General features: G+C 40.3%; 1 protein-coding gene across 2 annotated transcripts in view; it reads left to right on the top strand.

Moving 5' to 3' along the window:
* Window positions 1-13,938, top strand: part of snrka (SNF related kinase a) — a 51,069-nt gene that overhangs the window by 510 nt on the left and 36,621 nt on the right. For both annotated transcript variants that reach the window (XM_006796005.3, XM_006796004.3), the window contains exon 2: window positions 445-1,158. In XM_006796005.3, the coding sequence (XP_006796068.2) occupies window positions 570-1,158 (589 nt within the window). In that variant the 5' untranslated portion in view covers window positions 445-569. The remainder of the gene's footprint in view (window positions 1-444; window positions 1,159-13,938) is intronic.

The following is a 13,938-nucleotide window of genomic DNA, read 5'->3' as shown; positions in this document are numbered from 1 at the left end:
GTTACACAGCTGAGTTACGAGCTTAAACTCTGCCGTTGTTGTAACAAGTATTTTTAAACATTTAATGTATGTATACATATTAGGAAAGTTCAATTTTTATCAGTACGAGGCAACGAGTTGGGATGCATTAGCTGGTGCAGCAGTTAGCAACCACCCTGTCAAAACAAGCCCAAGCTCACTGCGTTCAGAAAGCTGAGTGGTTAAACATACCGGGTTTTGTGCTAACATATATATGTTCAGTACGCTTAGCTGAACTCAATTAATTCTGTCATGTAGCCAAGCCTATTCTGTATAACTCTGTACAAAGAGACAGGCAGATGCATTTAGGCTAGACTGACATGTCACCACAATGGAAAAAGGTGCTTCTCTCTGTTTTTTTAACATCAGCTTTTCTTATGACAGGTAATTAATGCATTTTGCTTGTTTGTGTCTTCTGCGCATTAGGAAGCTGGAACCATGGGTTTAACATTAAGCCTTTGATGAACTGAAATAAGCTGGACCCTCTTGACTCATCCAACCCGCTCCTGCCCATAGCGGGGGCTCCCCTTTCCCCCTCACCTTCCAGAGTTATGGCAGGCTTCAAGCGTGGCTACGATGGCAAGATCGCCGGCCTGTACGACCTGGACAAGACCCTGGGCCGTGGCCACTTCGCTGTAGTCAAGCTGGCACGCCATGTCTTCACTGGGGAGAAAGTGGCGGTGAAGGTGATTGACAAGACTAAGCTAGACACAGTGGCGACAGGCCACCTTTTCCAGGAGGTCCGCTGCATGAAGCTGGTGCAGCACCCCAACATTGTGCGCCTGTATGAAGTGATAGATACGCAGACGAAGCTTTATCTCATCCTGGAGCTCGGAGATGGAGGAGATATGTTTGACTACATTATGAAGCATGAGGAGGGCTTGAACGAAGAGTTGGCTAAGAAATATTTTGCCCAAATTGTCCACGCTATCTCCTACTGTCATCGGCTGCACGTGGTGCACAGGGACTTGAAACCCGAGAACGTGGTGTTCTTTGAAAAACAAGGGCTGGTCAAGCTCACTGACTTTGGATTCAGTAACAAGTTTCAGCCAGGAAAAAAGCTGACCACCAGCTGTGGATCTTTGGCATACTCAGCTCCTGAAATACTACTGGGTGATGAGTATGATGCTCCGGCTGTAGGTATGCAAAAGATGTTTGGCTGATGAATGATGGTAAAAAAATGAAATGAGTCACACAGCTAATTAGAACATTGTATTGGTGAGTTGCAGAGGTGTGTACTAGACAGGATGTGAATGTTGATGCAGCACATTTTTAAAAGTGTAATGCACTCATTAAGGTTCAGCAGTCATTTTATCTTCCACTGAGGAGCACCGGGCCTGTTGCCTTGAGCACTAGTTCACTATCTAGTCCACTTTATTAACTCCCCTAGCTCTTCCAGAAAAGGAAAGGAAAAAAAGACAAAACTAAAAACATCTGTCAGAAAACAGGCTTTTGGAATCAAACTGCACAGAACGTCTTTTCAAAGTCACGTTAATAGCCAGTTTTAGCACACACAGCGGTGTGATGGGTGGCAATGTGGCTAGCACCTGTTTCACACAGTTTTGTCTCACCCTGCTGTGACACATCGGCACTTAGTCTTTATACGGAGCCTGAGCATGTGTTCGCTGTTGTTGTAAGATAACTTTAACTCAACAGTCATGAGCCCTGGGACTGTGTAACAGAACTTGTTTTAAATACGTGTGTGTTCCAGCACTGTGCTGCTGGACACGGATCATTTTGAGAGCTGCCGTAGGCTACAAGGTCATCCCAACTACAGCTGATGTCTGTGACTGTCCCATAACTGTCTCATTAATTTTCCTGTGAGGACTGACAGTGCAGACAGACAGATTGCGTGTCCTTCCATGACATAATTATGATATTTGTCATATCAGGTGGCTTTGCTGAGACTAAAACCATGAGACTACCGGTAAGTCCATCTCCTGAATTGGATAATGAGATGTACTCTGTTAAGCTTGTTTTTCAGACGGTGTGGGTGTGCATGCAGTCTTAATCCTAAAGGAGTCTGAAATCGGTCTCATGATTATTTATGCATGTAGCAAGGGCTCTCAAAGGTGTTCCTTCAAGGGCAGTCAGCTAGATGTTAATTTGCTTTTTCTTTTTCAAATGGAGTTCTCACAAACTTGAGAGGTGCAGTTGAGGCAATGAGGAAGCTGTGGTTACTTTCTCATTGAGCCGTACACACCCACGCAATCACAAACCACACACATGCTTACTTATCCTAAGACTTTGATATTGTACGCGTGACTGGACAGCGTTGTACTCTCTGCTCTGTGAACAGTTTGACTGCATGACTGCAGGGGATATCTGATTAAATGGCAGGCTTCATGTTATCGCTTGCTGCTGTTGGTGGCACGCAACCAACATGCATTATCCATCAAAGTAAAGAGAAGACAATTTTCTTTTTTCTTGTTATGCTTCATCTAAATAATGAATTAAGGTATAAACTAACAACGTGGGCCCCCAAAATTGTGGTATGAACCAAAACCATTGTTTGGGAGAAATTGTTACAACCCCAGTAGTAACCAGTCTGGAATGTTTATCACTTTCATGGAGTCCTCAGTAACATCCCTACAATTGTAGTATTCAGATTAATCCACAATGCCGCTCACCTCACTGTTGAGCTAGATGGTGGGCCAGTCTGTGCTTTCTTCCAGCTGGTGGCTGTGTGAGATATACTTACTGGCATACATAGTAATTGCATAGGTACTACTTGTTCCTGTGTTATCTAGCAGCAGCTCTGTCCAGTTGTTGGGTTGATGGTTATTCTGTGGTGGTTTGTTGTTGTTGTTTTTTTGTCGCTTTTTTGTTTGTGTTTGTTTTGTTTTTTTTAGTGTTGCCTTTGGATCCTGTGGTCAGAGCCATTAGCCACATGGATTGTTGCGCTCTAAAATAGTGGAATGAGGAGAAAGTGCTTATTATTTGCACATGTGCAGGCAAGGCCTCTGAAAGGTTTACTTAGTATTCTAGTGGGTGTCCCTAAGAGAGCAGAGTCCTGTTCATCTCCTTGCACAGAGACAAAATCATATTAGATTGTGTTTGTTATGTATAATTCCACAGATTAAAAATGATGGTCTGTATATAGTCTCAGTCCAGGCAGTGTATTTCAGTCACTACCACTTGGTTGTTTCATTACAGAGTATTGTTTCTTATTGTTATGGTCCAACTGATGGCGGGGTTAAACTTTGTACTAAAAGGGTTCAGCATTTTGTGCTCTTGGCACTCTTTAGCTGATGAAAAGCCCTTAACCTATGAAAGCCTTCCTGGCTACAAGCAGCCATTAATGAACCTTATCAACATATTTACTGGCTACTGTGTGTGCACGTGTGCACAGTAGAGCTGTTTTGCTGGCTTTGGTTCCATCGCTAAAGCTTCAGGACTGTGTCTACAGAGAGCAGCCAGAGGGGCTCTTAATTGCAGTCCTGGTTACTGTTGCCCACTGCCAGTAGATGGGAAGGACAGTTAATCCATGCTATTGTTTGGACTGGGCCAGGAGAGGATGAGAAAGAAGCAGGATGCAGCTATTTATGCAGTCCTGTGTTGACACAGACTGACTGGCTTTGACTAGAACTCATTCAGCTTGTTCCCACCACTGGGCCCAGGACCATTTTTTCTCATTATGTTCACTATTTTCCACTGAAAAAAAGGATTTTTACATATTTTTGCTCAGGATCAATATAAGATATCATAAATGGAAATGACTAAATGGGGAAAAAAACAAACAACAAATGTCTTTCCTGCAATTCCTCTGGACAGAACTGTTATTTTCTTACTTAATGTGTGAAAGCACACTCCCCCTTATAAAGCTAGTCCTTTTAACTCATTGTTAAAGATGTGTTAAAGAGCTTGGTTACACAGAACCTTCTTTGGCTGCCTCCTTCCTTTTATTTTATTAGCATCATTGTTGAGCCAGTGAAAGAAAAAGGCATCATATACAGTAAATGTTTTCTGGTTTTTATTAATGATTGTGTTTTTGCTCTGTGCTGGTTTGAGTCTCAGTCAGTTTGTCATATCTCCACTTGGGGCTTGTTTCATGTCTTTGAACCCCCTTTATTGAAACTAAAGCCTGGTTTATTGCTGTAGCACAGAGCATGCTTTTCTTTAACGTAACCACTAAATAGGAGACTGAAGGAGCTGTGTACCCCTCCTGATTTGCAGATGATTTTGCAAATCAGACAGAAGATTTTCCTTGTCGCTGGATTTGGATTTTTTTTTTTTTTAAATCTACATTAAAACAGTGAATTTAGGAGACTGACATTTCTTCACTTTCCATTTTGTCTTTGTAGTTTATTTGCTCTGTGCCTGCATCATTTGGTAACCAGCTGGATACAAGCATGCTTCCCAATTCCACACATAAAACACACAAAGTAGTACAATAGTTTCACAGTCCCTTGGACTTGTCAGTGTTTCACAACTTATTCCTCTTTTGCTCTAGTACCTACTCGACTCCACTTCACTCTACTCGGTTTCCGTTGTTTTCCATTCCCATTATTGTGTACCACCTCAATGTGCATGGGGCTGTTATAGCAACGTATCTGAACATCTGGGACGTCATTTGTTTGCAATGCAAACACCACACAACAATGGCCGTAGACTGCTGCTCAGTCAACTGCTTTTTGTACGGCTCAGGGACCACGGTGTTGGTTTGTGTGCAGCCATTTCCGTTGTTGCCCGGTTTTAAAAATGGCAGTTTTGATTATTGTGAAGATGTTGCTCTCGATGACTATCGAGTGATGCCACTGACTGGACAATTGGTGGCATGCAGTCTGTTGATGTCACATTTTCGTATTGACGCAGCTTGCTTGGAATACTAGCCAAGCAGGTACTGAAAAAGTACCTGGTACCAGGTACTGCCACCTAATAGAAAACCTTAAAAGTTGAGCCAAACTGAGTAGGTACTAGTGGAAAAGAGGCATTAGTGTCTCAGCCTGACTGAAGGAAGGTTTGTGGGAATTTTGTGTGGCCAAACAGGCTCCTCAGAGGTGCACAGCTGGGCAGAATCACTGTATTAGTAAAAGACATGTCATAGTGATGCTTTGTTTGTATAAGGACCAACACACAGTGTTGTTGTTTTTTGTTGTTTTTTTGTTTTTTTTAATAGCGATGCACTTTTAGTGTTTTTAAAAAAAAAAAAAAAAAATCTGATAGCTGATGCCAAGAGTGCCCAACGACCCCCAGAGGTCAAGTTAGGCACCAAAGTAGTACCAATACCAAAACTGATGATTTGTTTTCATTCAGCCTGCGTTTATTACAATGTGATGGCCTCAGCCTGTTGTGGCATCATTGTCACGTCGCAATGCGTCGTACTAAAAACATAAAAAGTGTGTTGTACAGCTGTCTCCATGCCCTTTCCATAAATTACTCGATATGGTTTCTTTAAATGTTTTTTCAAGGTCAATTTTGACCTTGGACCCTAACAGTGAAGTTCAAGGTCAAATGCATCTTCTGTAATTGTATGCAGATTCAAGTCCTACTCATACATACATGCTTCAAATGTGAAGGTCTGCATTGTTTATTTTGGGGCAGTAAACAGTGTAGCATGCAGCAGATTTATGAGATTGCTAAAATGGCACAGCATGTAGCCATCTTAAGAATGTTTCCAAAGATGCTGTGAAATTTGTATCCATTTGTCATGAATTTTGGAAGAAAACAACATTTGTGATGGTCGCTGTTGATACAGCGGGTTGGGTTGGGCTGTTATTGACATATTCCTTTTTTCAGAAGGTTTTAACGACATAATTGTCTATAGAAGGCCGGGGTGGTATTTTTAGATAAAACACAAAAGAATTACAACTTGTTATTATAATTACTCAATTTCACCAATCAGTTGTATCCATGACGGATTACATAGCACTTACACAAAGTCATATTGTGACTGATTTCACTCACTGTCTGCAGAGCTGCTAATTTTTCTGTAGTGTGTAGAAGTAAAGTTGTATAAAGCGACTCCGGCACACACAGCAAAATGCTTATTTTCTGCTGTCAGTTTGTAGGGTTTTGAGAATCCAGTCTATAGGAGAATGTCAAGTAAGGTTTCGTGGCACGGCATCAGTGCTGAAAAGCTTTTAACCATCATGGTTGTGTAGTCAGTTCTCTTTGCGTTGCCAGACCTGAACTTGCATCAGTTATGGTCTCTTCCTTGAATGTAATCACACTGTCTGAAGACTTTATTGTATTTGGTTTAACAACACCATTACATTTGTACTTTGTCCGTTGATATGCAATATCTTTACATGTGATATCTAGTCTCTTAATCTAAGGCTGTCCTCCTTATTACAAAAATAAGATGAAGACAGAAATGTATCATCTGCCCCATTGAAATGTCAACTAAAATGCCTGTTTGTGTGATATGTGGAAGTTGTTAGTACTTTGTAGCCACCGCAACGTGATATTGACAGTATCATTGGATTTTTTGGTTGTATGAGAACTTGTGCATTTTAAGGTGTCTCTTTAGTCCTGCTTTCTTTAGCCTCTTGCACCCTCAAAAGCATGCTATTGCAGGAGAAGTCAGGGAAACCTGACCTGTAAGTGTGTAAAAGAGTGATTTATAAATCCAAGGGGGGATGCAGGCCTACTTAGCAATAGTGTCTGTGTGAGCAAATGGTCAGCTGTCAGTCAGTTATGGTGGGGATTAGTCAAAGCTATCTAGGCTTCCAAGAGAGACTCATGTAAATGGATGGGGTGACAGGTGGCAGAGGCTGTGCGTTGCATAAAGTCTCAAGACACGAGGACACTCTGAGTCAAAGGTTCCACTGCATAATTTTGCTAAAGCTAAGTTGAAAGTTATAGAATTGCAACAAGTCATTGGCTTACTTTCTTCAAGGCCTGTGTACTTTTTAGGCACTGAATGCAAAGTAGGGACTTGTCACTCTGAGTGCCATTTGTTTTTAGGACTTGAGTTGAAAATTGCGATATGGCTGAGAGGGTGGGATTGACACTATGGATTTCTGCCTGACAGGGCCCTAACTACTCTGCACTTTCTTTTGTTTCGGCCTTTTTATTGTAGAGGCTGCAGAATGACATGTTCAAAAGCACTGAGCAGTGTATGAGAGGTTAACTTGTCGCTTGCAGTGAGACCTGTGCAGCTGCCACTACTTTGTATAAGTGAAATAATGAATTGTACACACAAAGCCAGATGTCTGGATAGCTGCTTGTGTTTTGAAAAAAGGCTATAGTCTTTTTGAGAGAATTTAATAGTTGCTCTATAGTGAAAAAAAACAGTACCCTTTATGTTTTTCACTGGATGTACTAACAGGGAAAAAACTCATTTTCTGTTTGCCTACATATAGTAAGCAACATATACTTGTAAGCAAGTATATGTTGCTTACTTTGATATAGTGGAGCAGGCAATGTCTTTGTTTGTATGAAGGCTATAGTTTAGATCTCAGGCTCAAATAAAAGTAATGACAAAAGTGAAAACTCCAGAAAATATACCCCCTCCCCCAGTGGGTTGGATTGGATCCTTTGGCAGGCCTTTTCTGGCTCAGGGGTTCTGTGTTTGAAATCTCTGCTTTACAGTAGGGCTGGGCCATATTATACCGTTCACGGTAATACCGGTACAACGTTAGGCAATGATAAGAAAATGAAATATCGCGATAGAAGATGGGTAAAACGTGCATGCGCAGTGCCTTTGTTTTCATACGCACATGGCCAAAAAAGCATGGCGGCAGCGGAGAATGAGAATGGAGAAAGCGGCTCGTTGAGTGAAGCGGATGAACCAGAATTAGTTTGGAAAAATGGTGCCACTTCAGTGATATGGAACTGGTTTGGTGTTTGTCCATCAGATACACAACAAAGCACAGTTTTTTGTAGAACATGCAAGCGGGCCGTCGTTATTGCCGTATTTGTCGGACTAAGGCGCTCGTAAATCTGGGAGTAATCTGGGTCCTGAAGTCCTTCCTCTTCAGATCCCAAAGTCAAACAAACACTGCAGCGTCACTGAGAGTTAAAAAAAAAAACTGTCTAAATTCTTTCATCTTTAATAAAACGATCAGCATTGCTGCTTTACCAGGTGTAACTATGAAGTTTAACATCCAGGCACCCATGAAAACAGAATTTATTACACTTAACGGAGTTAGAAGCTAGCAGGAAGTTGGCGGATGTTGTTAGCTCGCTAGTTTCACTTGTTCTGACTGAGAGATTTCTGGAAAAATTCAAACTTACAGCTCTGCTATCACTTCCAACATAAATGAAGACAGGAAACTAAACAGCAGTGACGTATGTAAGGTTACTGAAGTTGGGCTAGCTGGTTTATAATGATGTGCTACGTGATCGCTAGCGACACAGCTATAACATAAACAGTGAATCTGGAGGAATCAACGCTAACACTTTTCCACTCGATAAAAGTTAACGTGACCTGGAGAACAGGAGGTGGGTGGGAGTCCTGCAGCAGGCAGAGCTGGCAGATGTCTGCTCTGCTTTCGATTCAACAGGTCTGCTATTAATACACACACTGAGAGGGACAGTGACTGTTTGGCTGACTTATCCAAAAGTTCACATCCTAGATAGAGCAGCAAGAGTGTATTGCATCTGGCCAGCACTTGGTGAGCTAGTGAAACAGTCAGCTGTGTTCACATTTGTTGTCAGTATATCTTTCCACTGCCAGCTGACACCCAATCTGCTGTTGTTCTTAGTTGTTCTTAAGAACAAACTAAATAAGGAGTTAGATGTGGCTATTTGTTTTTTTAAGAAGATAGATCGGAGGAGATAAAGAAAGGAAATTATGTTAGCCTTAGATCTAACCATAGATATACCTCTTAGATTAACCATTATCACTGCAGGATTCCACTTTAAAATTGACTCTTCACCCTCCTGCCTTTATTATTGCTAATATATATTTTGTAATATATCTATATCATGGCTAAAGCACTTCTGGATGGATGCAAACTGCATTTCGTTGCCTTGTACTTGTGACATGTGCAATGACAATAAAGTTGAATTCTATTCTATTCTAAAAAGAGCAGAGACCAGGCATCGAAAGGGGTGATTAAGTGTAATTATGCCTTTCAGTCATCCATGACAAAATGGAGGTGGGTGCTGTTGTGTGCAATGAGGCCTATCATTCCAAATCATTGCAGTCCACTGTGTAGCCTACTGGCTGCTTGGCACGCTAATTGACTAGCTGATATGTAGACTAACACGTTTGTGGGTTAACTTTCAGGCAAGCTAGTTAGCTTGAATTTTGGTTTTGCTTCAAGGCTGTACATTTCTGGAATTATATAAAGGGGACCAAAAGTATTTTTTCCTATGCAGAATTACTGGAATGGTTTCTACAGTTCTGAATATATCAATGAATTGTTACACTTTTTCATCTAGAAATTTTTTTGCATTATATGTCTAGACAACTGGTCGCTAGGTCTGGGCCATATCATACTGTTCACAGTAATACCGGTATAATGTTGGGCAACGATAAGAAAATGAAATATCGTGATAGAATATGGGTAAAACGCGCATTCGCAGTGCCTTTTTTTTCATACGCACATGGCAGCGACAGAGAATGAGAAGGGCGAAAGTGGAGCGTTGAATGAAACGGATGAACCAGAACTGGTTTGTAAAAATGCTGCAACTTTAATGCTGTGGAACTGGTTTAGCTTTCGTCCATCAGATACACAACAAAGCACTATTTTTGGTAGACCACGCTAGCGGGCCTTACCGTGGTTTTTGAAAAATACGGCACACTTAAAAATCCGAAAATCGACAGTGCCCCTTATAATCCCGTGTGCCTTATGTATGAATTCTGGTCGCGTTTACTGACCTTGAAACGATTTTATGTACACGGCGCTCGAAAATCTGTCAAATGTTTTAGTACGACTTTGCTAAGCTACGAACTGCACCGCCTGATGGATTGTCGGAGCATTACGGCTATCGTAGGGAGGAGCCTCGCGGAGTGATACGTACTGTGCTTCAACATAATATTACCGTATTGTGTGTGTATAACCTCTCTTTAAGTTTTGTGGATATTATACATGGTTATGCTGAGGATATGTCGGCCAATTTCCACTGGAAATGCCTTTTAGTTAAACTGTCAGCGAGGAATTTGCATTTGCACTATTAAATTTGTATATAATTTTAATGCACATAAAAAAAACAGTTGCTTGTTTAAGTGAAAATACATAGATTTTGTTTTTTGCTCTAATAAAGTTGTGGAGTTGTAAAGTATTTTGTCTAGTGTCAATTATATCGTCAGATATATCGTTATCGCAAATTTTCAAATGTATATCGTGATAAATATTTTTGGTCATATCGCCCTGCTTTACTAGTCACACATGTGGGACTACTTGGTAAAGCATTCAGCTGTTTCAGGTTGTCAGAGTCTCAGTTGTTTATCCTTTTCATGTTTTTAACTAAGAGTACAGTGGCACCAAGCCACTTAACAACCTCAGTAACATTGTGGACTCTGTAAAGATAATCTGATATCAACTTAAAGATTCAATTTGAAAAATTTTTTTTTCTCCTCTTGGATCTATATGATATCAAAAGTATGGCCATCTCAAGCACACACCTCACTGTGTGCAGCCCTAACCATCTGCTCTTTACACTCTGTGTTTATAAGGAGCAGCCATTCAGAGAAATGTTACCTTAAGAGGAGAGGGGCTGAAATGGCTGAAGCCAGAATGAAGATTAAATAAATAAAAGACACCAAGATTAAATAACTGATATGTAATGATAATTCAGATCGTGGTTCAGAATCAAGCCAACTACTCTTAATAGGTAGAATAAAAATATGTCAGCTTAAAATTAACATAATGGGCCAGCTGTGAGTTGTAAGGAAGGTTTTACATACAGGTTTAGTGCTTTTCACCTTGTACACCACAGATTTCTGAAATTAAGAGGAAATCACAAAAGTCATAAAAAGGCAACTAATTGACACATCACTGTATTTAACTTAGCTAGAATCAAGGACATGAGTTAAGACTTATTTGTTTTCCTCTTCCAGCACAGTCACATTTAACCCTTGTAACACTGAGACGCTGCTTTGCACTTTCAGCCCGAAAATATGCACATGATGCATAAGTCTGCATAGTAATTAAGCTTATTGTTCTTGACAGTTTTGTCAACATTGTCATTATTGTGAAGTCAAGGACTTAATCATTTGACTGTTATTATTAAGAAAACCTTCAAACCTTTAAACCAGTTATTACAGTATATCTCAGCCTTGATGTGGTTCAGTTCCTCCTACTAGTTCTCTGGCTGCTGTCATTTCAAGCTGCTTGGTGGTTCATCAGAGTAAAACGGCTGAATGAGAGGAAGAGATGCCAAGAGACACAATCTCACAACCATTAATTAAAGCATCATGACTGTAATACAGAGAGAAGGAGGAGATTGCACTATGACTTTTTTCTTCTTTCTCCAGTAACCAACAGAGTAGTGGATTGTGATGGATTCCACAACCAAACTGGTCGTAGCTGGAAGTTCTTGCTAAAGGTTAAGTACCTGTAGAGGCACTGTTAATGTTTTAGAAGGATTTAAAGTGGCTGAAGATTGGAATTGAAGACATGTTGTAAAGGCAGGATGATGCTGCAATTAGGGATGTATGTGTAAGGTTTTTTTCAGGATATATAAGCATGTTACTATATCCTTGCTGTAGCACTGGTATGTGTTTACATTCCCTAGTGTGCAATATTGAGACAAGCCCTGTCAAGGCATGTCTAAGACAGTGGCAAGAGCTCTGTCCCAGCTTGACAATTTACTGCCCAAAAAGCGAGTTACTTTAACAACCAGTAACAAAGTACTTAGGAAAAGATTCAAGGAACCAGTTCCCGGTGAAGCAGGAAACAAGACATTTGCTTTGCCACTGGAGGTAAAAACATACGGCCCAGGCTACAAAGGAAGAGATGCTACTAGCTGATGATGTTTGACCCAAGAAAAAAAACAAATTACTCCACCAAGTGTTGCTGGAGCATTGCGCAGTGCACTCTAATGGAAATTATTGATGCATTTACATGGTGGTTGAGAAGCTGGTTTAAAAACCTTGCACCCAAGATACACCATCCTAGGTAGAAAACATTTGTTATTTTTATTATGTAACAGTGTTGTGCAGCTCCTAAAGAGCTATAGGTTTCTTACTTTAATTATTGTTAAACTAAAATGTTAAGCAGTTATATTATACTTTCACTTAAGATTTAGAGAGAAAACTATCTGGGCTAATTTTGTAGTTACATTTGGTTATTGCACTATAACGCTGCTACTGGCAGTAGTGCTGGGTGATATGGAAAAAATATTTATCACGATATGAATTATTTTATATCACGGTAACGATATATATATAATGATATACCACCTGACCTGTGGTCATGTGGAAAGTACACAGTCTGTAAACAGCAAGCGCAGAGGGTGCAGTCTTTGTTAATGAAATGGATGGTTACGCTCATGTAGGGCTGCGTATCTTTGCTCGTCCATAGGTCAGTCGTCAAGGCATAATGCACGACACTGCAAACATCCTTCAATACTTTGGCCTACGTCATATAAACGAGGCAACTCGACTTTACTGAAGTGCTTCTGTACCTCGGATCAAGGACTTTGACGAGGTAATGAATAGAGATGGCACGATACCACTTTTTTATGTCCGATACCGATATCATAAATTTGGATATCTGCCGATACCGATATGAATCCGATATAGTGTGTTTTTTAATCAATAAAACTGTTTTTTTAATATCTTGCTGCTTTTTGTATAAGTTCATACTCAAGTTAAAAAACAACAACAACACTAAAGCTATTCTGTTATACCTGTATGCAAAAAAAACACACTGCACCCAAAATATTTCATAGTTCAGCAACACTGATCAATCTAATAAAGTTAAACCTACTCCATCCTCCCTATTCTGGTATTTTAAAGAGTACTTAGCAGAAATATTAAGCAACCTAACTAATAGGGTTGCAAACTCCCAGCAAAAGAAAATAGGGAACCACCCTCTTCCTCATGATGCTTAATCAATGTAATCAACTTTAATTTGATGCAGGGTGAAAAAAATGCACAGAAATAAATTATTTTTCAAGAATAATTAAATAGATTCAACATCTTTCTTCAACAGAATTGCAGAATTCACAGATGGTACCTATAAGTACTATAGCTTACTAGGGTATATTAGACTTAATAGTTACTATATACAGTAATGGACTTCTATACATTTTACATCAAATTAAAACTTTGGGTGTAAGATTCAGATAATTATTTATTAAAAGCTAGACATTTTAAATGAGAATAAGAAAGAAAAGTATGTCTTTGTGCCCCCTTTTCCCTGTTAATGCCCTATCGGCCCCCCTGGCTAAACTTTGCTAGATCCGCCCCTGCACAGTTACCAGCCGTCAGCTACGTAGAAAAAGATCCTGGTGTAGAAAGTAATATTAAATAAATTCTAACAACAGCTTATCAAGGTTAAACGTGCCGCTGTTGCTCAGCCGCTGGTTTCCTCTTTCTGGTGCAAAGTGGGCCAAAAACAAACAAGAGAGACGGACTCGCGACAGAAAAGCTGATCATTGATCAGTTTCACGATTGAAGTAGCAGCAGGAGAGAGAGAGAGAGAGGCAGTCGCTCCATATATCGGTTGTTAAGCTTAACGCGGGAACGCTTTACAAACATTCAGAGATGAACTTACACACTTGCTTTACTTCTCTCTGAGATAACTTCCTCGGAGATGAAATGTTTGCTAGCAGGCTACAAATACACACAGCCGCTCTATGACGTGACCACACTGCTCCGCCGTGCTACGGTTATGAGCCGAGTTACGCTGTGTCGCAAGTTTTGTGAGGGTTTTTTTTGATATTTAATGGATCGGATTACATTTTTTATTTCTCTCCGATATCCGATCCAGTAATTTAGGTCAGTATCGGACCGATACGTAATATCGGATCGGTCCATCTCTAGTAATGAAAGCTGTCCTTCTCAACTTTACAAATGTA

This window comes from Neolamprologus brichardi, chromosome 11 (genome assembly GCF_056152115.1).
Source record: "Neolamprologus brichardi isolate AB-2024 chromosome 11, ASM5615211v1, whole genome shotgun sequence".
NCBI lineage: Eukaryota > Metazoa > Chordata > Actinopteri > Cichliformes > Cichlidae > Neolamprologus > Neolamprologus brichardi.
Note: the sequence above shows the minus strand (reverse complement) of the source record. Positions and strands in the feature narration are given on the sequence as shown.